The sequence below is a fragment of the Hyla sarda genome, chromosome 4 (genome assembly GCF_029499605.1).
Source record: "Hyla sarda isolate aHylSar1 chromosome 4, aHylSar1.hap1, whole genome shotgun sequence".
Classification (NCBI taxonomy): domain Eukaryota; kingdom Metazoa; phylum Chordata; class Amphibia; order Anura; family Hylidae; genus Hyla; species Hyla sarda.
Window position 1 is genome coordinate 197,040,538 of NC_079192.1, and position 25,686 is coordinate 197,066,223.

The window sequence follows — 25,686 nt, forward strand, 5'->3', positions numbered from 1 at the left end:
ATGACTTCCTGAAAGCGAAGTTTAGAACAGTGTGGAGATATGATAAGCCTGTTAGCCGATGTCCTTGTGTGCTTTAGCAAAGTTCTGGCTAATACACGACGTTCTACTGCTGTGTTTCCCAACCAGGGTGCCTCCAGCTGTTGCAAAACTACAACTCCCAGCATGCCTGGACAGCCGAAGGCTGTCCAGGCATGCTGGGAGTTGTAGTTTTGCAACAGCTGGAGGCACCCTGGTTTGGAAACGGTGTTCTACTGTGAGGCCGTCAGGAAGCTGGACTATTAGCGTTCCCACCCCTTGCTGCACGTATTCTGGGCACTGTTCTCATATAAAGCTTTTCTGCTGGATCTACTTGTGTACTGTGTAAAAGGACCAGCTATTTAGTATATATTGTAGTATGGTATTAAAATGGCAAATATGTAAATAGGAAGGTTTATTGAGCTAGTTTGAGTTCAATGCTATTTAGGTTAATGCGTCATGAACTTGATCCCTCTATAGTTAGTCGGCGTCATTAATTTTGGCCCGTATCCAAATAAATGTCACCTTCATGTAGCACGGCAATGTTTTCAGCTGGTAACTTTCTAGCACTACATTTGCCTTGACCTTTTGGTGTCCAGTCTTTTGAAATCTGCTCAGTCCCTGGTAAATATTCATCTGTATAAAGTGCCACTAGGTATATTTCTTTGTGGAGAGCTTGCCCTTTGAACGTTTACTTGGATTACATTTGTTTTTCTGTCTAATGCAGTTTGCGTGCAGACAAGCCAGGCTACTTAAGCCTGTATTGTCTGAGTTCTATTACATGCTGTTAGCATTTCATATTTGCTTTGTGTTGAAGAATGCTTGCTTGTGATTTGATAGCTTTCACGTAGCTGCGAGGATTCAAAATCGAATGCTTCAGGATAACTTTAACGTATGTGTTTCTTTGCGTTTTCAGGAGCCGAGCACCAAGAGGGTACGGCCTTTAGCACGCGTAACATCACTTGCAAATTTGATATCTCCAGTGCGAAATGGCGCAGTCCGACGCTTTGGGCAAACCATCCAGGTAAATTAATATTCTGGCATGTCTACATGTAAGCACCATGAAGTCATCAGTTAGTTTTTTTGTTTATGAATCACTAGTACATAGCACAGCAATGTATTATTAGTTGCAAATTATGCACCTAGTGCCCTATATTTAACATGGATACAATAAGCTTTGCCCCAATGTTTTCATTGGTAAGTTTTCACTGAGGGTGCATTCACCCTACATTTCAGGGATCAGGTGACCGTATCAGCCAATGCACTGCCTGGAAGTAAATGCAATGTCTGGTAACTATAAAAGAAAGTATACAAAGCGATTGTCTGAGCTAGTGATTGTGTGTCTGTATACCAGAGTGTGAAGTATACAAGTGAGTGTAAGTATAAAAGTGAGAAGGACTTAAAATAAAGGGACTGTAAATTCAGGAAGTTTAATTGAAATATTAGATTATTTTTTTTTTTTTAGTTTGATTTTTGCAATCCCCAAATCTAGTATGGCCTCCATGTTGGAAAAGGCAGTCCATTGTGCATCTTGCTTAATGTATGCAATCCTTAAACAGCAGTTTGAGGGTGCATATTGTTGTGTGAGATGAGTGTTAATTGCTCATTTGGAAGCCCAGATCCTGGAACTAGAGGAGCAACTGGCAACACTGAGACACATTGACAAGTGGGGAGGATAGTGGGACGGAGGTGCAGGACAGTCAGGCAGCTAGCTGGGTTACAGTTAGAAAACGGGGTAGAGGGAAAAGTGTTAGGGAGGCTAGTCCTGATCTGGCACACCAAACAAGCTTGCCCAGTTGGCAAATGGGGGGGGGGGGGATGCCATTTCAGAGCTACCCGTACTGCAGCAAGACACTGCCTCTGACCGCCGGGGGGGGGGGGGGGGGGGGGGGCTTGCTCCAGGAAGGAGGAGTGCAGGGCAGGCCAGACAGGTACTGGTAGTGGGGGGATGCCTATTAGGGGGACAGACAGGGCAATCTGTCACAAAGACCGGGATCACCGAACAGTGTGTTGTCTTCCTTGCGCTTGAGTTCGGCACATGGCGGATCTTGTTGACAGGTTGCTGGGTGGGGCTGGAGAGGACCCAGCAGTCATGGTACATATTGGCACCAATGATAAAGTAAGAGGTAGTTGGAGTGTCCTTTAAATATGAAAATATACTCTGAAATATTACCTGTACCATGGGCCACACCAGAAAGGCAGCAGGAGATTAGGGAGGTAAACAAGTGGCTCTGAAGCTGTTGTAGGAAGGAAGGGTTTGGGTTCATGGGCCGAACTGGGACGATTTCGCTGTTGAAAACCGGCTCTACCGTAGGGACGGGCTGCACCTCAATGGGGAGGGTCCAGCTGGGCTTGGGGAGAAGATGGCTAGAAGGGTGGAGGATTGTTTAAACTAGGGACTGGGGGGGGGGGGGAACCTACAACGTAGCGGGGGAAGATAGTGTAGAAAGAGAGGGGGGAGTTAATAATGTACCTGGGGTGGAGCGGAGGGAGGGGTTAGAATAGTTAATAGGGATAGGCTACAAAGGAAGAAAAAACATACACCTTTTGAATTGCATGTTGACTAATGCCAGAAGTCTGACCAATAAAACAGATGAACTGGAGTGGTTGATGTCTGAGGAGATTTATGACATAGTGGGTATAACAGAGAACTTGGTTGGATGATACCTGTGACTGGGCGTTCAACATACAGGGTTATAGTCTATTCAGGAAGGATTGGCCAAAACGGAAAAGGGGAGGAGTTTGTCTTTATGTGAAATTGAGTCTGAAGGCTGCACTGCGGGAGGATATATGGGAGGGGAATGATAATGTGGAGGCATTATGGGTAGATATTTATGGAGCTAAAAATAAAAAAATTCTGATAGGGGTTTGCTATAAGCCACCAAACATAATGGAAGAGGCAGAAGATCAATTACTGAGGCAAATAAACAAGGCAGCAAATCAGAACGAGGTGATAATAATGGGGGACTTTAACTATCCTGATATAAACTGGGAGACTAAAACCTGTGAATCTCCTAAAGGAAACGGGTTTCTGACTATAGCTAAAGACAATTATATGTCCCAAATGGTGCAGGACCCGACCAGAGGGGGGGTGCCCTACGAGACTTAATATTAACCAACAGACCTGACAGAGTAAATAATGTGCAGGTAGGACACCTAGTAAATAGTGATCATAATAAAACACATGATTACTTGTTCTTCAATAAGGGAATCTCTCTTAACAATATAAAATGGGATAATGTCCTCAGAAACAAGAATACTGACACTAAATGGGAGACTTTTAAAAATATCTTAAATTCTCACTGTAAGATGTATATACCTTATGGGAATGAAATGGTAAGAAGAAGAAAAAGAAAACCAATATGGATGAATACAAATGTGAAGGGAGCAATAAATGACAAAAATAAAGCATTTAAACCACTAAAACAGGACAGCGGTGAAGAAGCATTCAAAGGCTATAGAGAAAAATGTAAAAAAACAGATAAAAGCTGCAAAGAGAGTAAAACAAACCCCAAAGTGTTCTTTAACTATATAAATAGCAAAAACGTTAAAAATGAAAGTGTTCAAAAATTATAAAGAAATTATAAACTGGGATCAGGAAAAAGCAAATATATTAAACAAATTCTTCTCCACTGATTCACCGAGGAAAATGAAACGCCAGGTGAAATACAGTGTGAGAAGGTAAACTCCCCAGTACAGGTCACCTGTCTAACCCAGGAAGAAGCACAGTGTCTGCTACAAAAAATCAAAATAGACAAATCACCAGGTCCAGATGGCATTCACCCCCAAGTTCTAAAGGAATTAAGTAATGTAATAGACAGACCTCTATTTTTTAATATTCAGGGACTGTTCCCTAGGACTGGCGCATGGCAAATGTGGTGCCAATATTTAAAAAGGGGGTCTAAAGGTAACCCTGGGAATTATATAGGCCTGTTAGAAAAACCTCAAACAATTTACATACAACGGAGGTTAAACTAAGAGATGCTATTTTGGAATTTCTTGATAAAAATAAATGTATGACTTTATGGCTTTATGAGGGATCTGTCCTGTCAAACTAACCTGATCAACTTTTATGAGGAGGTGAGCTCCAGACTGGACCAGGGGGAATCACTGTATATTTGTGATTTTTCCAAAGCATTTGATAGTGCCACATAAAAGATTGGTGCATAAAATGAGAAGGATTGGGCTGGGGGAGAATGTGTGTAAGTGGGTAAGTAACTGGCTCAGTGATAGGAAACAGCGGGTGGTTATTAATGGTACTTATTCTGATTGGGTGACTGTTACTAGTGTGGTACCACAGGGGTCCGTCTTGGGTCCTCTATTTAATATATTAATTAATGACCTTGTAGAGGGGTTGAATAGTAAAGTAGCAATCTTTGCAGATGATACTAAACTCTGTAAAGCGGTAAACACAATAGAGGACAGTGCACTGTTACAAATGGATCTGGATAGGTTGGAGGTTTGGGCTGAGAAGTGGCAGATGAGGTTCAACACTGATAAATGTAGGGTAATGCACATGGAGAAGAAAAATCAAGGCAGGGATTATGTATTAAATGGGAGAACACTTGGGACGACTGATGTGGAAAAGGACTTGTGAGTCTTAGTTAACAGTAAATGTAGCTGTAGTGGCCAGTGTGGGCAGCTGCTGCCAAGGCAAATAAAATCATGGGGTGCATCAATAGGGGCATAGATGCCCACGACAAGGAAATAATTCTACCGCTGTACAAATCACTAGTCAGACCACACATGGAATACTGTGTACAGTACTGGGCACCAGTGTACAAGAAAGATATAGTGGAGCTGGAGAGGGTTCAAAGATGGGCAACCAGAGTAATACGGGGAATGGGAGGACTACAGTACCCAGAAAGATTATCAGAATTAGGGTTATTTAGTTTAGAAAAAAGAAGGCTTAGGGGTGACCTAATAACTATGTATAAATGTATCAGGGGACCATACAGAGATCTCTCCCATGATCTATTTATATCCAGGACTGTATCTATAACAAGGGGGCATCCTCTACGTCTAGAGGAAAGAAGGTTTCAACACCAGCACAGACGGGAGTTCTTTACTGTAAGAGCAGTGAGACTGTGGAATTCTCTCCTGGATGAGGTGGTCATGGGGAACTCTGTAAAAGAATTTAAAAGGGGTCTGGATGCATTTTTTGGAGAGTAAGAACATTGCTGGTTATGTATACTAGATATTTAGGGTCAGAACGTTGATACAGGGATTTATTCTGACTGCCATATTTGAAGTCGGGAAGGAATTTTTACCTCTAGTATGAGGGTTTTTTGCCTTCCTCTGGATCAATTTAGCAGGGACTCATTAGGGTTATGGGTTGAACTTGATGGACTCTGGTCTTTTTTCAACCTTATGAACTATGTTACTATGTGCATGAGTTGACATTCTATGATCATGAAATAATGTCTTGAAATCCTTGTTTGTTTTTTGCTTGAATTATGCACATACTGACTGGCATCTATGTTTTCTTCATTATAGTCATTCACAATGCGAGCGGAAAACAAGTCTCCAGGCAGTACACACAAATCATGTAGCAAGATGGCTGCACCTACTCCTCCAAAACGAAGAAACAGTGTCCTGTGGTCTGAGATGTTAGATGTCAATATGAAGGAAATGCTGAGCACCAAAGAAATTAAGCGGCAAGAGGTACATAATGTATTAAGACTGTAATATGGAGAGCAACGTTATAGACTGGAAAGAACTGCATATCCTTTGGAATATTCCAGGACTACTTTTTAGCATTAAATGTTAGTTTTGCAAAACGGCTTGATAAATATTTGGCACTGGAAGTGCAAATTAATAATGTGCAGAAGAGGGGCTCAGAAAGTAAATTATGACTACAATCCCCTTATTTACACCTTTTCTGTCTTCTTTTCAGGCTATATTTGAAATGACCAGAGGAGAACAAGACCTTATTGAAGACCTCAAGTTGGCAAGGAAGGCCTACCATGACCCAATGCTTAAGCTATCCATTATGTCTGAGGAGGAGCTAGCACAAATATTTGGAGATCTGGATGCCTACATCCCTCTGCATGAAGGTATATTGGAAGCTACATATAGCAGGACTTATTATACATCCCTTGGCCAGGATTTATTATTAGATTTTTAAATATATATATTTATCTCATTCTAGAACTTCTAACCAAACTTGGAGAAGCGACAAGGTCGGATGGAACAGTTGGACAGATTGGTCAAATTCTTGTAAACTGGGTAGGTTCTTAATTGTCTTTAATCCTAGAGTCACTGTGTATGCTTTGTTTTTTTGTCATCTTTTTACTAAGGAAAAAAAATATATAGATAATTCTTTTTATTTTTTCTATAGTTGCCACGACTCAATGCATATAAAGGTTACTGCAGCAATCAGTTGGCAGCAAAAGCACTTTTGGATCAGAAGAAGTTGGATCGTAGAGTCCAAGATTTTCTACAGAGATGCCTAGAGTCCCCCTTCAGTCGCAAGTTGGACCTATGGAGTTTCCTCGATATTCCAAGAAGCCGTCTGGTCAAATACCCCCTGCTTATCAAAGAAATTTTACGTCACACTCCCAAAGACCATTCCGATGTGAAGGGTTTAGAGGAAGCGGTAAGTTGCATAGCAACACTCCTAAAGGTTGATCTATGAAACTGTCTATGGTTGATCTATAAAACACAGTCTATGGAACTAGTTGCATGGCAGTCCCTAAAAGGTGTCACTAGAGCTTAAAGGGGTACTCTGGTGGAAATTTTATTTTTATTTTTTTTAAATCGACTGATGCCAGAAAGTTAACAGATTTGTAAATTACTTCTATTAAAAAAAAAAAGCTTAATCCATCCAGTACATATTAGCGGGTGTATACTACAGAGGAAATTCTTTTTCTTTTTTGATTTATTTTCTGTGACGACCACAGTGCTTTCTGCTGACACCTCTGTCCATGTCAGGAACTGTCCAGAGCAGGAGAAAATCCCCATAGCAAACATATGTTGATGTGGACAGTTCCTAAAATGGACAGAGGTGTCAGCAGAGAGCACTGTGGTTGGACAGAAAAGGAAATCTCAAAAGAAAAGCATTAAAGTACTGGAAGGGTTAAGAACTTTTAATAGAAGTCATTTACAAATCTGTTCAACTTTCTGGCTCCAGTTGATTAAAAAAAATAAACATGATTTTCCACTGGAGTACCCCTTTAATGTTAACTGCTTGATATTCGTGACCTCCATACATCAGATTTTAAATAAGAAACACTTGGAAAGTAAATTAATGTATGTCACACTGTTCAAAGTGTTAAATTATTTTTTTTTTGTCTATCTCTACAGCTTTGCTTAATCCAAGGTGTTCTTTCGGACATTAACCTGAAAAAGGGTGAATCTGAATGCCAGTATTACATTGATAAGCTGGAGTACCTCGACGAGAAACAAAAAGACCTGAGGATAGAAACAAGCAAGTCTCTACTGTGTCATGGAGAGTTAAAGAATAAAAATGGCCATGTAAGTTTCAGAGTTTACTTGGTAATGAAATAAGGGGGTGGCCAGAGTATGTGCTGCTGATAGATACTGTCTTAAATGATCTTGTGTGGCATGAAGGCAAAGAATAAAGAGTAAACATTGAGGTCACATATTCACGTGTTTTACATATGTAAATTCAGTACATTTCCTGCTGTCATGTCACACATGTTGTCACAGCTAGATAACTGGGGCTGCAGTTTTAGCATTGATAATACATTATTACTATAGGGTGGGAAGTGGTTTAATTTAATTTAAGGTGGCCATGCACATGAGACAGAAGAAGGTTGATAGTTGAGCAGTCATCTGGTGCACGATTACTTACAGCCATACTTGTTTTGGTCCAAATTGACTGGTATAGTCTTTAAGACTGGTCATTCATTTTCAGTAACCCTGGGCCAAGGGCAAATCACTGTGGGAACGTTTTTGAGAAGATTGTGGACTGTTACTGATCGTGAATTTTAAAACTGACTAACTTCCCAAATTATGATCTGTCATTGGTCATCGTAAATCATTGTTCAGGATCGCCTAACAAACAGTCATCTTGGTTGAAATCATCCCTTTTCATAATCTCTAATGTAACGTGTACTGACTAACTAACATCTAACATAGACTTGCATTGAGGGGGCGGGGCTGTGACATCACTAGCTCCCAGGGCTGGCTCCAGCGTTCTGAACAGTTTGTTCCAAATGCTGAGCAGCGGAGTACCCCCTTTAAGGGAGTATCTTATGTTGCAATGACCAATTTGTATTAAAGCGTTTTGCTTGACCATAAGATAGTAGCAAACCTCTTCAGAGTAATGCTCTACAGTATATCTCTTGATGATCTGTACTTTGTCTGCAATGAAGGAAATGATTTGTGATATTTATAGAAGAATCTAACCAGGCATTTTGTTATTTTGCAGAAACTGTACCTGTTCCTTTTTCAAGACATTCTGGTTTTAACACGCCCAGTTACACGGAATGAGCGTCTTTCTTACCAGGTTTACAGGCAGCCAATTCCTGTACAAGACTTGGTTTTGGAGGATCTTCAGGATGGCGATGTAAGAATGGGAGGCTCCTTTAGAGGGGCATTCAGCAATTCAGACAAAGGTATGTTCACTTGCTTTGGAATTTTTACAAATCTGTAAAATGTACCTAAGATCTTTGAAGTACTACCGCCAATATACACCTAAAAGCTCAGATCTATCAGTTTGCCTGAAACCAAAACAGTCTGTTTGCCCATTACATTCAATCATAGCTCAGCTTTCACTTTAGCAGGATTAACATATGAAAGCTGAGCTGTGATTGGTTATATAGATTAAGCCTGACCTTTTTGGTTTCAGACAAATTGATTAAATCTGGGCAAAGGTGTTGGTTGTGGTGGAAACTTTTTATAGTACTTCAATAGTGAAAGTTCATCCTCAGTATTTAACAGATCAGAAAATCCTTTTATATGTTTATTATAACAATTGGGCAAGCTCGACTTTATTAGTGGAGCTCTCACATCTTGAAATTGTCAACATCAGAAACTAACAGTCATAATTATATTGGGCTCTAAACTAATTCCTTAAAGCGATGAGCAGAATGTGTGTTTGCCTGATATTTAGAGTCTAACTGTTTTTGTGTTTTACCTTTTTAGCTAAAAACATCTTCAGAGTTCGGTTCCAAGAAGCCTGCCTAGGCCAGAGTCACACACTCCAAGCCAATGACGTCTTTCATAAACAGCAGTGGCTGAACTGTATTAGAACAGCAGTTGCCCCATACCAGCATGCATCACCCACTGAATTAAAGGAGCTGCCGGACCTCAGTGAGGAATGTGAAGAAAATCACCCCCCAGTGCCAAACTCCAAAGCACAGAGGCGATTGTCCACCATTTCTGGCATTGTAGAAATGGACCTTGAAGCCAATGCTGACTGTTCTATTGCAGACTCCCCAGAGGATTCTAAGGCTGGGAAAATTAAAAGAACACTGAGCGGCAGTCGGAAGTCACAGCAAAGCATGAAGCGGAAAGAAACCTTGGTCTAAATTGCAAATTGCCTTTTGGCTGGACTTGTGTTTTATAGATATGTACATTGTTATCTTTTAAATGTGAGTATACTGGGATTATTTCATGGATCCTACTGTATGTTACCCCATGTTCCCTTTCAGTGGCAGCTACTGGTATTCAGTTAACACTGTTAAAGTAGAGTCTTCTTCCCATTCCCAAGAGAGAAGAATAATAATCAGAATCAAATAATTTATTGTTATCATCCCGACAATGACTGTTTTGAAACAGTTTCTTTTTCTGAGTGTAGGGCATTACAACTACTTCTTGCCTGTAATTTTGAGGTAATCCAAGCGTAATGTGGTCCAGTTACCACAGCCATATTGGGTGTTTTGCTCACCTTGGAGTTCTCCAACAGCAAGGTCTTGACTGTAATCTGAGCCAGTAATTTTTTATTTTTTTTCTTCAGAATGTCAGAAATACCCAAAACATTGTTGTTTTTACATCTAAAACTTGTTTCAGCAAATCCGGAAAAGACTCTGTTTTAGCAGGTTTTCCATGTTACCTACTGGAATTGTTTTCCTTTTTTGTTTACTGTACATTCCTGCATTTGTGTTTTTGTGATAAGTATTTAATTTTTTATGTAGTGTAGAGGGTTTTTCTTAAGACCATTTTATTGTAGTTTTGAAGATTTTAAAGACCACCCATGGACTTCCCACGGATGCATTTTTTTCCTTGCAAACACAGCAGTTGACCTAAAAATTACTGTCAAGTTTTTTGTTTTTTTTTATATATTTATCGCCTTTTTAAAAGGTGTTTTTTTTTGAAAGTAGACATTTGTAAGAAAAGTAGACACTAGTGAAGGATTTAGGAGATGTAGGCTCTACAGAGTAATGTATATTGTGCCGAGGCGAGAGGCTTTAGACTTGATGGGCCATGCATATGGCGATTGCATGAGAGAGGTTGGATTTCCGTACGTCGTAGAAGGTCAGGAGGTATGTTGTGAAGAGAAGCAGATATTGACTAATATAGTTGATTATGACATGGTAAAGGTTTACCATATTAATTGTAGGTGCATTGTAAAGAACTAATACAATGTAATGTGAAGTTGTGACAGTTACAATAAAAGTTTATTTTTCCATTTTGATTGCAGAAAGTCAATCAGCATTGTACAGAAATTCACTGCCGTGTTATTTACTGTGCTGTAACCTTCATATACTGTAAATACTGTATCTTGGGGAAGACACTAATGCATTGTTGGGTATTCAGTCACTGTACATAAATGAAGTGCATGGTTTTATGTAAATGTGTCTGTACAGCAATACATCTTCAAGTACAATAAAATGAAATCCCTCATCTTCTAGTTGTCATCTATGTAAAGTATAGGAAAACAGATGTAACACACACTGATCATTCAGAACCTTAAAATCCCATGCCTTATATTGGACATACAAGAATTCCAAGAAATGGGAGATCAATTGTGCTGCCACCAGACTTCCGCCTGATAGGTATGTAGTAAAGCTCTATTGCACATAAAAGGATCCACGCTGGCGTGGATCCTTTTATGTGCAATAAAGCTTTACTACATACCTATCAAGTGGAAGTCTGGTGGCAGCACTATTGATCTCCCATTTCTTGGAATTCCTGTATCTCTTGTTGTGCGCTGGGATGCAGGAAGCCGCCGCTTAGGACTGAGATTCAAATGCTTGGAGTGTTATGCCTTTATTCGCACAATACCACCAGGTGAGTGCGTTTTGATCAAATATCTGCACTATTCCTGCATTCCACCCAGGGGAGCGCACCCTGTGTTTCTTTCGTATACCTGCTTTATATTGGGTATGCCCCTTATGCTGCCAAAACACTCCTGATCTGTCAAGGCATGGACTCGGCAAGACCTCTCAAGGTGTCTTGTTACCTGACACCAAGACATCAGCAGCAGATACTTTAATCCCAGGAAATTGCAAGGTGGGGCAGTCATGGATTGGACTTGAATTTTCCCATGGAGGCTTATTCAGATTGAGATTTGGTGGATGTTATGCAGTCTGCAGCTTTTACAGCAAAGGGGAATAAACTCTTCCTAACAAATGTTTATGCCTGGTGCTTTATCTGCTGAAAGAGGCCACTGCCATCATCAAATTCTGTTGTCATGAAGTATACAAAAGTGTTAAGATATGTGGTACATGTTCACGTAATATCCACATAATTGCCAAACATGCAAGGTTTCCAAGCAGAACACTGTCCCGAGCATCACAGTGGCTTTCTTTCTCCTCATAGTGCTTCCTGGGGCCATCTCTTCACCAGATGAGCAGTGCAACCGACCATCCATGTCATGTATAAGAAAACGTTATTCATGGTCCAGCAGTGTTGTTCCTGTCTAATGGTGGGCAGGGGTCTGATTTGTGGCTATGCAGCCCTATACATAGCAACCTGTGATGCTCGTACTTTTTCCATAGTAGCCAGTATTTATTTTGTCAGGGCTAGACTTTGCACTTTTCCTTTTACGCATCAATAAACATTGCAATTTAGCTTTTCAATCATAGTAATAGACTAGGATGTATATATTAGTCTCATACTACTACTTTTTGGGGAATGTAGAACACCTGCAGTCATACCCTTCTGGACAGGTTTTTTTTTTTTTTTTTTTTAAACAACCTGCAGTCATACTGTATTTTCTGTAGAGTACTTATATATGTCCCCTAATGGCACTTTACAAAGAACAACCTTATTGTGGGATATTTAAAGAGGTGTTTAGGCTGTTGTTAAATGTATGTAAAATAAGGTTTACGTATTGAAGTATACGCCAAATCACTGCACACAAGACAGCAGACTCTAAATGTAAGGATCTGAGACATTCAGCACTCTAGGATCTTGGCATTCTTTAAGAACATTGGCTATCTGAATAGAAGAATACGGGGCCTCAGGCTTCTAGTAATGAGAGCATTCCAGGAGGGCTGTGGCCGCTCATTTCTTAAGGTGCTTAGATAAAATTGCGGCATCCTTTAATGTGATGTAAATTTCGTTTCAATTATTTTATTGTGACTTTGTAGGAAACAGACAAAAATGAAGATACAATGCAAGAGCAGGCATTACATCAAGCATGGAGCAATTTGATGTAGATTAATCCAAGAAAATGAGACTAGAATATATACAGTAAAATCTCCCTTCACGGACACCTCCCAATAGGGGGCAGTTTTTAATTCCCCGGCAGAGTCCCATAAGACTTAATGTATTTTCACCCTCCGAATAGGGGACATTCCCAATAGCAGATGCGGACACACCCGAAAGGTGACAAAACACTCCCAATAGGGGACCACCAGGCTTATGTGCCCGGCCCTACCTTGTACACAGGGCTGCAGTCAGGGTGTACAGCCAATACCCCAGTAAGGGGCCCAGGCCCCTGCTGCGCTGCCCTACAGAAGCAGAAGACCGATGTTTAAACAGTGGTCTCCTGCTTCTGTACGTCCGCCGGTCACATCATTCACCCACCTCCTTCCCTGATTTTCTCCCCCCATGCCACTTTATTCCCCTGTGCCAAATCATCCCCCCTTTATTACCCTCTGTGCCACATAATTTCCACTTGATTACCTTTTGTGCAAATTCATCACCCCCTCTTTACCACACCCTGTGCCATTTCGTTCCCCATTATCCCCCTGTGCCACTTCATAAAGAGGGGGTGATGAATTTACACAGAGGGGAAGGAAATCGCACAGGGGGATCAAGGTTGAAATTATGTGGCTAAGGGGGGGGGGGGGGAATAATTTGGCACATGTCACGGGGAATAAGATGGCACTGGGTATAAAAGGGGTGATCAAATGATACGGGGGGGGGTGATAAGGGGAGAGTAAACGACACTTGGAGATTCTACTGGAATATCTTTTCTTTAAGCTTTATATTGTGCATTTTAGGTAATTACACTCTGGAGTGAGTACAGGACCGTATTCTGTCATTCCGGAAGAATTTTTAGCCCTTTTCCCAATAAGGGACATCTCTCAATAGTGGACACTTTTTTTTATTCCCTCGAAGGGCCATTTTACATGACTCAGACATACATTTTGGTGTTGTCGTGCTCATTGGTATTTTATCAGCGTGGACAGAGACACACACAAGACTGCCCCTCTTGTCCTGATCAGACAACAACCAAAAAGTGGGTTATTTGCCATATAGTGATGGTCTGTGACTGTTTCCCACTTGGTTGGGAGGCCTCCACTTATTTGGAATACCCCATACAATTCTGTAGAGCAGTGTTTTCCAACAAGGGTGCTTCCAGATGTTTCAAATCTACATCTCCCAGCATGCTCGGGCAGTCTTTGTATTTAAATACCTTAAAGGGTAGCTCCCACCATCCTATTTTTTATTTTTTTGCTAGCCCGTACCCCCCCCCCCTCCCCCCGCTACGGCACTAGCCTGTTCCCTCCTCCCTTTTTTTTTAAGCACACGTTAATGGGAATACTCAGTCAAACCTTTTAAGTGGTTTTCACATGCAAGAATTAACTTGTTTCTTACAAAAATCAGATTCTTTATCTGCCTAGATGTAGATAGTGACTGTATGAGCACATAGCCAGACAAGCACAATCTAAAGGAATTAGATATCAATACAGTCTTTGGAGGAAATGCTTTAGGTTATTCTGGGAAATGGAAACTTGTCCTAAATGCCTCATTACATAAATGAGGAAGAAAAACATATCCAGATAATTTTATTCAAACCATTATTCTGAGTTGTCTTGTTTCTCCAAAAAATGTAGCTCAGTAATACAGGACAGATGGGACTCCCCTGGGGCCAGTTATTGAGCTGACAGGTCCTAATACAACAACTCTGCTCAGAAGCAGGGAAAAGAGACGAGCAGCTGGGGAAAGGATGGGGACACAATGGAAACTGCAGGTGACTGGGGTAAGTAAGTATCACGTTTTCTTTCTCTTTACCTCAAGTCCAGCAACATAAACATTTTTTTACACTGGAATAAGTTGATGCATTATTTAAAGGGGGGAGGAGCTATTTTAAGATTTTACCCTGTTGGTCAAAATTACCCAGAAACTGCCCTTCCTCACAGCTTAGTTTTTTCAGACAAGCCATGATTGATAGCATTTTCTTAAACAATGGTGTCCTTACTCCTTAGGCACCCATCCATTAGACTGAGGCAAGACTTTTTCACATGTTTTTCCTTAAGAATTTTAACAAGAAAATATAAAGGATCGACAGATATCAAAACCTTATCTTGCATGCTTCCAGCAACTTTTGGCTTGTATGTTGGTATAAATGTCCCTAGGGCTAGTCAGCCATATTACAGTACCTTATGCACAATAGGTACAGATAACTTTTTGAGTATGTTATGTATCTTGTAACATTTCTATCTGTAATATGGTATAACTTAAATGGTACCTGTCATTTAAAAATATGTCAAGGGATTGTTACTTTACAATGGATTCTCATGGGAGTAATGAGTTAAATTCTTTTGTCCCATTGTACATTTTGTCAGTAATGATTTACTTAGGTGTGACCAGATCTAAGGGATTTCTGAATGAATCCAAAGGATGGAGCTTCAGTAGCAGATGTTCAGCAGTGTATGTGAGATCCCATGACAGGCCAGTCAGCCGTCAGCATGTAGAATAAGGTGGATCAGTGAAGATTCCCTATTTAACATAAACAGCCAAAATTAGGAAAATTATAGACAAACTGCTGCATTAGTGGAGATCAGACAGGGCATGTGTGGGTTTTTTATGCTGTAAAACATTGTTTCTGTGCAGGAATGTAAAATAATATAAAACCGCTAAAACCACTGCAGAAAAAATAAAAAAATAAACTTCATTATATTAACACTGGAAAATTTTCATCATATAATTCTTCTTCTTCTTGAGACCAAATAGGCAAACAACACTGTGGCACTGCATGATAGTCACAAGCACTTGCTTGGTCACCTTTCCACTGAAAAAAGAGCCAGTTGCCAGACCCCCGCTGATCTGATGTGAAATCAAAGGGGGATTTCAAAGGCAATCCATGCAGCTGTTATGTAGCTCATGAGGAAATGGCATATAGTTTAGGTTGCTTCAACCATCTTTGTTATAGGTTTTATAAATAGACATGAGATTTTTAGCTAAATATAGGTGACATCTCTGAAGATGCTGACCTCTGCTGCATGAGGTCGGGTGCATATCTAGCCTCATGGCTCTTTGGTATAACAGAGAAAGCAAACTGTAATGCAAGTGGTATAAGTTTTGCTATCTTTAAAGGGGCAGTCCAGGGAACTAAACCTATCAGATACTTATCCCCTATCCAAAGGATATGGCATAAGTGTCTGATCGCAGGGGGTCCAACCTCTGGGACCCCCGTGATCTCCTCGGCCACATTCCTGGCCGAGCACAAGTGACAGGGTCCCAGCAGTCGGACCCCTGGGATCAGACACTTATCCTCTATCCTTTGGATAGGGGATAAGTGTCTGAAAGGTTTAGTTCCCTAGACAACCCCTTTAAAGATAGCAAAACTTATACTACTTGGATTACAGTTTACTTATCTCCTATCCATATAAGTGTCTGATAAGTTCAGTTTCTTGGAAAATCCCTTTAATAACTTCATTGGCTCATTCCCCTGTATTGCACAATTTGATTTAAGTGCATAGTCCCTTTAGGCTGGTGTATAAATTAAGATTATGTCTTGTTATAAGGACATTTCCAAAATTAACCTCCGTACACCATGTTCATTTACAGTTGTGTTCTCTGTGGGGAAATTATTGATATTGTAAAATTGTTCTTTGCAGTGTTTAGACTTAGATTATTGAGACAGCAATTTGGGCTGCTGGTATTTGAGCAGTAAGCAAAGAACAGTATCTCCTAATCATCTGCCAACATTTTATTCCTTGACTACATCTAATAGAGTTCCTTAAATGTCAACACTGTACAAACATTGTCTAGTTCAGACACTATTTCTGTTACCTATTGCATGCAGAAGAAACCATGCCGACAAGCAGTAGCCAATTGATGCACAATGTTGCAGCAACATTGGGCAGCCATTGGCTACCGGATGCCAGCATAGTTTTTCCCACATCCAGCAATTGCGGTATAATCACAGCCCTGGCCCCTGCCTTGCAAGTGAGAAGAAAAGTTTTAAAAGTGAGTCACCTTGCAGTAGGGCTACAAATACCTTTTAGGTTGCTGGAACCCCTTTAATGATTTGAAACATTTGGTTTATATACTGTACATTCCCAGATTACTGCTCTGTGAAGGGGGTTATCCCCACAAGATGATCCAGAACTGGGTATTTCCTGTTGAATTTCTTTCTCTAAACTACACATCCCATAGTTCCATAGTTCGTAAGTATAAGGTCACTTTCCTCCCTCCCACACATCAGCCACCCCACCCATTGAAACACACCTGTGTTCCCTTCAAAGCAATAAGCCAGTGTTTTCTAACCAGGGTGCCTACAGCTGTTGCAAAATGATCTCTCTCCCACCGAGCGGTCGCTCCACCCATTGAAGCAGGACAGACTCCTTCCGATCACCTGACTAATGATGTCAGGTCTCAACGCACTGCAACCTGGGAAATCCCGAGACATGATTAATTTTGTATGTTCACTCCCTCACTTCCCATAGGTACAGACTGATAGGGCAGGGGACGCTGATTCATATGATCCCTACCTTGCCCGGATCTGTCCAGCCATTCGCCTATAAATGAATATGTGGCTGTAACTGGCATGGGCGGGGTTTTCAGGAGATTAGCGGCCCTGTGATGTCAGTGCCACCTGTCCGCAGTGCCGCCCGCTTATGATTATTCATCCCCCCCCCCCCGCTCTACTGTACACTTCTTCTCTACCTCACAGGAAAAGTGGGTGTAGGGATTTTGTTCTATTGCTTTGAGGCCAGGATTCCATTGAGGTTTTTTTGTCCATCAGCAAAAATGCCAGAAAAACTGTCCCAGTTTTTTCCTGCGTTTTGTCAGTTTTTCTTGCATTTTTTTTCTTGCGTTTTTGCTAGAGTGTGGAAACAAAAAAATGTACTAAACTTTTTGTTGTTTTTTCTTCAAAATTTAGATACGTGAATGCGGAGGACTATGTCAGATTTGGTGGATTGCGACAATGAACAGTGTTTTTTTTAAATGTCAATAAAAGGGTTAACAAGGGCTGAGGGGGAGTGTTTTTTTAAACAAAATTTTTTTTTCAATGTGTTGTGTTTTTTAGAATTGAATTTTCAGGCTTAGTAGTGGAAGGCGTCTTGTAGACAGAATCCATCACTAAGCTGGGGCTTATCGTTAGCCCCCAAAACAGAAAGCACTAACCTCCAATTATTACCCGGGTACCCACCGCCACAGGGGTTCCGGGAAGAACTGGTACCAACAGGCCCGGATCGTCAAAAATGGTGCTCCTGTGCCTAGGCGGTAACAGGCTGGTGTTATTTAGGCTGGGGAGGGCCAGTAACAATGGTACTCGCCCACCCTGGTAACGTCAGGCTGTTGCTTGGTTGGTATCTGGCTAATAATGAAAAAATTAGGGAACCACAAACTTTTTTTTTAAATTATAAAAAAAAAACAACAAAAAAACGCATAGGGTTCCCCCTATTTTCAGTATCAGCCAGATACCAACTAAGCAGCAACATCCTGATGTTACCAGGGTGGGCGAGGACCATTGTTAATGGCCCTCCCCAGCCTAAATAACACCAGCCTGTTACCGCCTAGGCCCAGGAGCACCATTTTTGATGCTCCGGACCTGTTGGCTCTGGCTCTTCCCGGCACCCCTGTGGCAGTGGGCACCGGGGTAATAATTGGAGGTTAGCGCTAACTGATTTTGGGGCTAATGCTAAGCCCCGGCTTAGTAATGGATTCTGTCTATAAGACAGCTTCCACCACTAACCCTGAAAATTTAATTATAAAAAACAAGACACATTGGAAAAAAAATTTATTTAAAAAAAAACACTCCCCCACAGCCCTTGTTAACCATTTTATTGAAATAAAAAAAAAAGCTGGTCATCATCACAGTCCACCGAATCTGACGTAGTCCTCCGCATTCACGTATCTGGAATGAGAAGAAAGGGAAAACAAGAAATATGGGTTAGTACATTTTTTGCGCTCTCCCCTGGGAAGAGCGCACATAATGCAGCGTTTTCCTAAACATGGAGCCTCCAATTGTTGCTAAACTGCAACTCCCATCATGGGGGGCTGTAGTTAAGCAACAGCTAGAGTCTCCCTGTTTGGGAACACACTACTCTGTTCCCATTATGCAAAACGCATAATATGAACAGAGGTCTGTCCCTCTGCCCTTGGACTACTACTCTTATCATGGGACAGAGTCTGTCCCATGATGGGAGTAGTTGTAGAACCACAGTGCTGCTGAGGGATGGCACTTGCACATTCCCCGGCTGCAGGATTTTATAGGACTACTACTCCCATCATGGACAGACTCTGCCCATGATGGGAGTTGTAGTCCAGGGGCTGAGGTGCAGATCGCACCAGGTCATTCTGCAGAGACCCGTTGCGATCTGCATTTAAGTTAACAAGCCGGCGCATGCGGCTACATCGCGCTGCTGTCGGCTCCTGTATACACTGTCATAATTCATAATCCCCGCCGCCGGGAGACGGGAGCTCTGATTGGTCAATAGATATTAACCAATCAGAGCTCCTGTGTTCCAGCGGCGGGGATTAGGAATTATGACAGTGTACGCAGGAGCCAGTGGCAGCGCAGTGTAGCCGCATGTGCCTCCGGCTTTTACAGTTAATAAATGCGGATCGCAGCGGGTCTCTGGATAATGGCCTGCTGCGATCTGCACTTCAGACCCTGGACTATAACTCCCATCATGGGCAGAGTCTGTCCATGATGGGAGTAGCAGTCCTTACTGTCCCAAAATAGACACTTTGGTACATGTCCTCCGAGGTGGTGTATATTTGCGCAAGAAATGTGCTTTTGCGTAAAAAACCCCCACAGTTAATACATTTTATTCTACAGTAGAAAGTGCTCTATGGTAAACTTAAGCGTCGACATGGCTATGAAAAATTCTATTAGATTTAGCGGGGGGGGAAATGCGCAAAAAACCTCTTGCGCAAATTTTTGCATTAAAAAATACTCAAAAAAAAGCTCTATATACAATGATAAATTCCCCTCTATGTGTGGAGAAAAAGAGGCACAGCACACCAACATCAAAACCTCATCCCAACCATGAAGTCTGGTGGTGGGGCATCATAGTTTGGGGCTACTTTGCTGCGTCAGGGCCTGGACGGATTGCTATCATCCAAGGAAAAATGTATTCCCAAGTTTATCAAGACATTTTGCAGGAGAACTTAAGGCCATCTGTCCACCAGTTGAAACTCAACAGAAGATGGGTGTTCCAACAGGACAATGACCCAAAGCATAGAAGTAAAGCAACAACAGAATGTTCATCCAAATCCAAGAGAAAGGAAAAAAAGGAGCACTGACCGTATTCTTGCAACAGGTGACTTTATTCCTTATCCAGATAGATACATAAAAGGGGGAGAGCGGACAAACAGGGAGACCTCCCCGCGACGGACCGTATCATGCGTCAGCGCTTCTTGAGGCCCTACAGTTAGTGCTCTGTTTTTTCCTTTCTCTTGGATTTGGATGAACTTTCATGCTTCTGAACGTTGTAGCATTACCATACCTGCACAGGTGTCTGAGTTGTCAGCAAGGGGTTACAATATACTGCTTTCCAGCTATTTGAGTGTCCGTATAGAATGGTGCAGAGACTCTCTTCTATAAGGTTGTCAACAACAGAATGGCTTATGCAGAAGAAAATACGCCTTCTGGATTGGCCCAGTCAGAGTCCTGACCTTAACCCGATTGAGATGCTGTGGCGATTCACACCAGACATCCCAAGAATATTGCTGAACTGAAACTGTTCTGTAAAGAGGAATGGTCAAGAATTACTCCTGACCGTTGTGCACGTCTGATTTGCAACTACAGGAAACGTTTAGTTGAAGTTATTGCTGCCAAAGAAGGTTCAACGAGTTAGGAAATCCAAGGGTTCACATACTGCACCCCTGCACTGTGAATGTTTACATGGCGTGTTTAATAAAAACATAGTAAGATTTAATTCTTTGTGTGTTATTAGTTTAAGCAGACTGTGATTGTCTATTGTTGTGACTTAGATGAAGATCAGATCACATTTAATGACCAATTTGTGCAGAAATCCATTTAATTCCAAAGGGGTCACATACTTTTTCTGTACTTTTTCAACTGTATATAGAATAACTTAAATTGCGGGCTAACGTCTGGATGAATCTGGGCAAGGTAGGGATCACATGAATCAGCGTCCCCTGCACCATGCGTCAGTACCTGTGGTTGGTGCAGGAGTAAATATTTTTTCCTTTAAAAATAAATATTGGGTAATAAGAAGAATTGCGAGACCACCATAACATACAGGTACAGACACTATATTACAGACACTATATTATGAACTACACTAACTTTACAGCCCCTGTAGCATAGTCAAAATAATCCTGGAATACCCCTTTAAGTATATCAGCCATTATTCCCTTTAAAAGGATTACATTCATTAGATCTAGCTGCCCCCAGGTTTACTGAATATATTAATAGGTATATGCTATTACTGGGAGGATAAAAATACCTCAAACTGGAGAAGGTCAGCAGAGTACAAGGGTAGGACAAATTACATCACCTAACAGGTGTAAGGCCTGAATTTACAGTAGAAGCAATCTTATACAGAGTGCCTAGGAGTCCATAATATGGTGTCTTAGAGATTCATACACTGCTCAGTAAATAAAGGCAACACTTAAACCACACAATGTAACTCCAAGCCAATCACACTTCTGTGAAATCACACTGTCCACTCAGGAAGCAACACTGATTGACAATCAATTTCACATGCTGTTGTGCAAATGGAACAGACAACAGGTGGAAATTATAGGCAATTAGCAAGACACCCCCAATAAAGAAGTGGTTCTGCAGGTGGTGACCACAGACATCTTCTCAGTTCCTATGCTTCCTGGCTGATGTTTTGGTAACTTTTGAATGCTGGCAGTGCTTTCACTCTAGTGGTAGCATGAGACGGAGTCTACAACCCACATAAGTGGCTCAGGTAGTGCAGCTCATCCAGGATGGCACATCAATGCGAGAAGGTTTGCTGTGTCTGTCAGCGTAGTGTCCAGAGCATGGAGGTGCTACCAGGAGACAGGCCAGTACATCAGAAGGAGGCCATAGGAGGGCAAAAATCCAGCAGCAGGACCGCTACCTCCGCCTTTGTGCAAGAAGGAGCACTGCCAGAGCCCTGCAAAATGACCTCCAGCAGGCCACAAATGTGCATGTACCAACTCAAATGGTCAGAAACAGACTCCATGAAGGTGGTATGAGGCCCCGACGTCCACAGGTGGGGGTTGTGTTGTCAGCCCAACACCGTGCAGGACGTTTGGCATTTGCCAGAGTACACCAAGATTGGCAAATTCGCCACTGGCGCCCTGTGCTCTTCACAGATGAAAGCAGGTTCACACTCAGCACATGTGACAGACATGACAGAGTCTGGAGACGCCATGGAGAACGTTCTGCTGCCTGCAACATCCTCCAGCTTGACCGGTTTGGCAGTGGGTCAGTAATGGTGTGGGGTGGCATTTCTTTGGGGGGCTGCACAGCCCTCCATATGCTTGCCAGAGGTAGCCTGACTGCCATTAGGTACTGAGAAGAGATCCTCAGACCCCTTGTGAGACCATATGCTGGTGCAGAAGGCATTGATACTATGGACTGGCCCGCCCGCAGACTGATTGAGCAAATCTGGTATATCAAGTCTCGCTCCATGCTTTAGTCCAGGTCTGGGAGGACATCCCTCAGGAGACCATCCACCACCTCATCAGGAGTATGCCCAGGCGTTGTAGGGAGGTCATACAGGCACGTGGAGGCCACACACACTACTGAGCCTCATTTTGACTTGTTTTAATGACATTACATCAAAGTTGGATCAGCCTGTGGTATGGTTTTCCACTTTGATTTTGAGTGTGACTCCATATCCAGACCTCCATGGGTTGATAAATTTGATTTCCTTTGATACGTTTTGGGTGATTTTGTTGTCCGCACATTCAACTATGTAAAGACGAAAGTATTTCATACGATTAGTTCATTCATTCAGATCTAGGATGTGTTATCTTAGTGTTCCCTTTATTTTTTTGAGCAGTGTACTTCATACTCTTACACATAGGACGAACTCTTAATTTGTAATATTAGTAGCTCATGGATCCTGTATGTCAGCATATGAAGTATGAGTCTCTAAGACACCATATTATGGACTCCTAGGCACTCTGCCACTGTATGATGCCTACATGAGGTACCATATTTCCACATAGTATAGTCCTTTTAAGGGTAGGAACGCATGTTGTAGATATGCTACAAAATATGTGGCAAAGGAGTAAGTCCTTTTTACTTTTTTATTACAGATCTGGTATATTTTATAATACATCCTTGCATCAAATCTGCAGCTTGTGGAGGTAAAGTACGTGCACATAGCAGGCTATGGTTGCCATAATATGGATCTGTACAACATGGCTCTATAATATTATTGTGCAATGAGACCTGGGTGGTAGAAAATGTTTACTAGGAAAATCTTGATCAAAATATTTTCTCAGATATACATGAATTAAATAATGTAACAGTATTTCCTGGTATGTGACCTCAGTAGATATGAAAAAGGAGTTCTGAAACTGTGTCACCTTTTCTAGGAAATGAATGTTCTCTTAATTGTTAGTTTCATTTCAATGTCAAGGTTTCTCTTCTGTAAAGTGAAGCCCCATAGGTATTAACTATGTATTTCTGCATTTGGTTCCCTATTTTCTAAAGGAAATAAAATACATGATTAATGGAATTAAAATTTCAGCCTTAATGAACAGGTGAACACATTTGTAAAAGTGCGACACCAATGGTTTTCAACAAGGTTTAATTTTTAACAGGTGCTAAAATTGCCATAAGATAGGTGCAGTAGAAGTCACTTGTTTCCTATTGACCACACTGCTATAGGCTTCATGAATACAAGCTGTATGAAGCCACATACGGTGACATTTATTAAAACCTGTGCCGAGGAAAAGTGGAGCAGTTGCTCTAGATTTGAGATGTTTCTACACCTTGATCGGAGTCTAACTCTGGTAAATTCAATAGATTGGGTGTAGTTTGGAGAAACACATTGCTGTCTATATAAGGTCTCACAGCTGATAATGCATATCAGAGCAAAGACAAAGCCATGAGATGGAAATAACTGCTTTAGAGACAGGATTGTGTAAAGGCCCAAATCTGAAGAAGGGTACAAAAGAATTCTACTGTACTTAAAGGGGTTGTGCGCTGCCCTGCCTTTCGGAGCTCCGCACGCAGCGTCCGGAAGTTCATTACTCCGAACGCTGTGTGCGGGCTTCCGTGTTCGCTGCCGCCGGACGCGACGTCACGCCCGGCCCCCTCGTGATGTCACGCCCGCCCCCTCAACGAAAGTCTATGGGAAGGGGGCGCAACCTCTGTCATGCCCCTTCCCATAGACTTTGGTAGAGGGGGCGGGCGTGACGTCACGAGGGGCCGGGCGTGACGTCACGTCCGGCGGCCGCGAACACGGAAGCCCGCACACAGCGTTCGGAGTAATGAACTTCCGGACGCTGTGTGCGGAGCTCCGAAAAGCAGGGCAGCGCACAACCCCCTTAAAGGGGCTGCACTCGACACTCTAAATGAATGCCAGGTGCAGCAGGGAGATTGAGGGGGTCCCCAGCGGTGGGACCCCCACAAATAGACATTTTATTCCCTCTCCTTTGGAAAGGGATAAGATGTCTAGGGGTGGAGTACCCCTTTAAAGTTCCCAAGAGCATAGTGGTCTCCATTATTTAAATGGAAGAAGAATGGAACAACCATTGCTCTTCCTAGAGCTTGCAATCAGGTGAGAAGGGCCTTGGTAACAGAGTTGACCAAGAACCCAATGGTCACTCCAAAGATCCTGTGTGCAGATGGGAGAAACTTCCAGAAGGTGAACCATCACTTTTTGGATTTCTCTGATGTCACGACCACAGTGCTCTCTGCTGACCTCTGCTGTCCATTTTAGGAACTGTTCAGAGCACCATATGTTTGCTATGGGGAGTTTCTCCTGCTCTGGACAGTTCCAAAAATGGACAGCAGAGGTCAGCAGAGAGCACTGTGGTTGTGACATCAGAGAAATCCAAAAAGAAAAGCATTTCTTCTATAGTATATAGCCCCTAAAAAGTACTGGAAGGATTAAGATTTTTTTATAGAAGTAATTTACAAATCTGTTAAACTTTCTGGCACCAGTTGATTTAAAAAAAAATAAAAAGTTTTCCACAGGAGTACCCCTTTAATGAAAACCTGATCCAGAGTACTCTGGGCCAAAAGCTCAGACGAGCTCTTTCATTCATCGGATCGGTAGGGGGCTCAGCAGCTGCACCCCCACTGATCACTACTTCTGACATGTCTCTCAGAAGTTTTGGACACTAATTAGTATATTATCTAATTAAAGGGCCATCAAACAATGTTGAAAATGGCAATTTGAGAGACTCAGTTTAGTTTCTAAGGTAGTGACATGGTACCACTCATGGCCTTGGACTGTCTATTAAGAGTGCCTCTACCACTGAAAAAAGCAGTAAAGACAATATAAAAGACAACATTATTATTGTAAAAATAAAAGGTAATTTCAATGATTCTTTTTTTCCAGGTTTTATTATAACATTACTATCAAAATATTGGAATACATGTTTGGATGTGCCAGTCAAAAGATTATATATTGTCCCGGATTCCATACTATAAAGCAATGTTTCCTATCCAGTAGGGATCGACCGATTATCGGTTTGGCCGATATTATCGGCCGATAATCACAATTTTGGGCATTATCGGTATCGGCCGATATGTCGATAATGCCCCGCACCACCCGCACCACGGCCGCCCCCCCCCCCCCCCCCCCCCACTGTCCCGCCGCACCGGGTCGCACCGCCCCGGCCCCACTGCCTCCCCCATCCCCGGTTTTATAATTACCGTATTTATCGGGGTATACCACGCACCGGCCTATAACACGCACCCTCATTTTACCAAGGATATTTGGGTAAAAAAAGTTTTTTACCCAAATATCCATGGTAAAATGAGGGTGCGTGTATACCCCGATACACCCCCAGGAAAGGCAGGGGGAGAGAGGCCGTCGCTGCCCGCTTCTCTCCCCCTGCCTTTCCTGGGGTCTAGAGCCCTGCTGCCGCCGCTTCTCTCCCCCTGGTTATCGGCACCGCTGCCCGTTCTGTCCCCCTGACTAT

General features: G+C 42.1%; 1 protein-coding gene across 2 annotated transcripts in view; it reads left to right on the plus strand.

Annotated features, from left to right (window-relative positions):
• The window catches only part of NET1 (neuroepithelial cell transforming 1), a 49,182-nt gene extending 39,208 nt beyond the window's left edge, over nt 1-9,974 (plus strand). For both annotated transcript variants that reach the window (XM_056573194.1, XM_056573195.1), the window contains 8 exons: nt 932-1,039; nt 5,512-5,679; nt 5,912-6,071; nt 6,167-6,243; nt 6,356-6,613; nt 7,321-7,491; nt 8,411-8,597; nt 9,127-9,974. In XM_056573194.1, the coding sequence (XP_056429169.1) occupies nt 932-1,039; nt 5,512-5,679; nt 5,912-6,071; nt 6,167-6,243; nt 6,356-6,613; nt 7,321-7,491; nt 8,411-8,597; nt 9,127-9,512 (1,515 nt within the window). In that variant the 3' untranslated portion in view covers nt 9,513-9,974. The remainder of the gene's footprint in view (nt 1-931; nt 1,040-5,511; nt 5,680-5,911; nt 6,072-6,166; nt 6,244-6,355; nt 6,614-7,320; nt 7,492-8,410; nt 8,598-9,126) is intronic.
• The last annotated feature ends 15,712 nt before the right edge of the window (nt 9,975-25,686 follow it).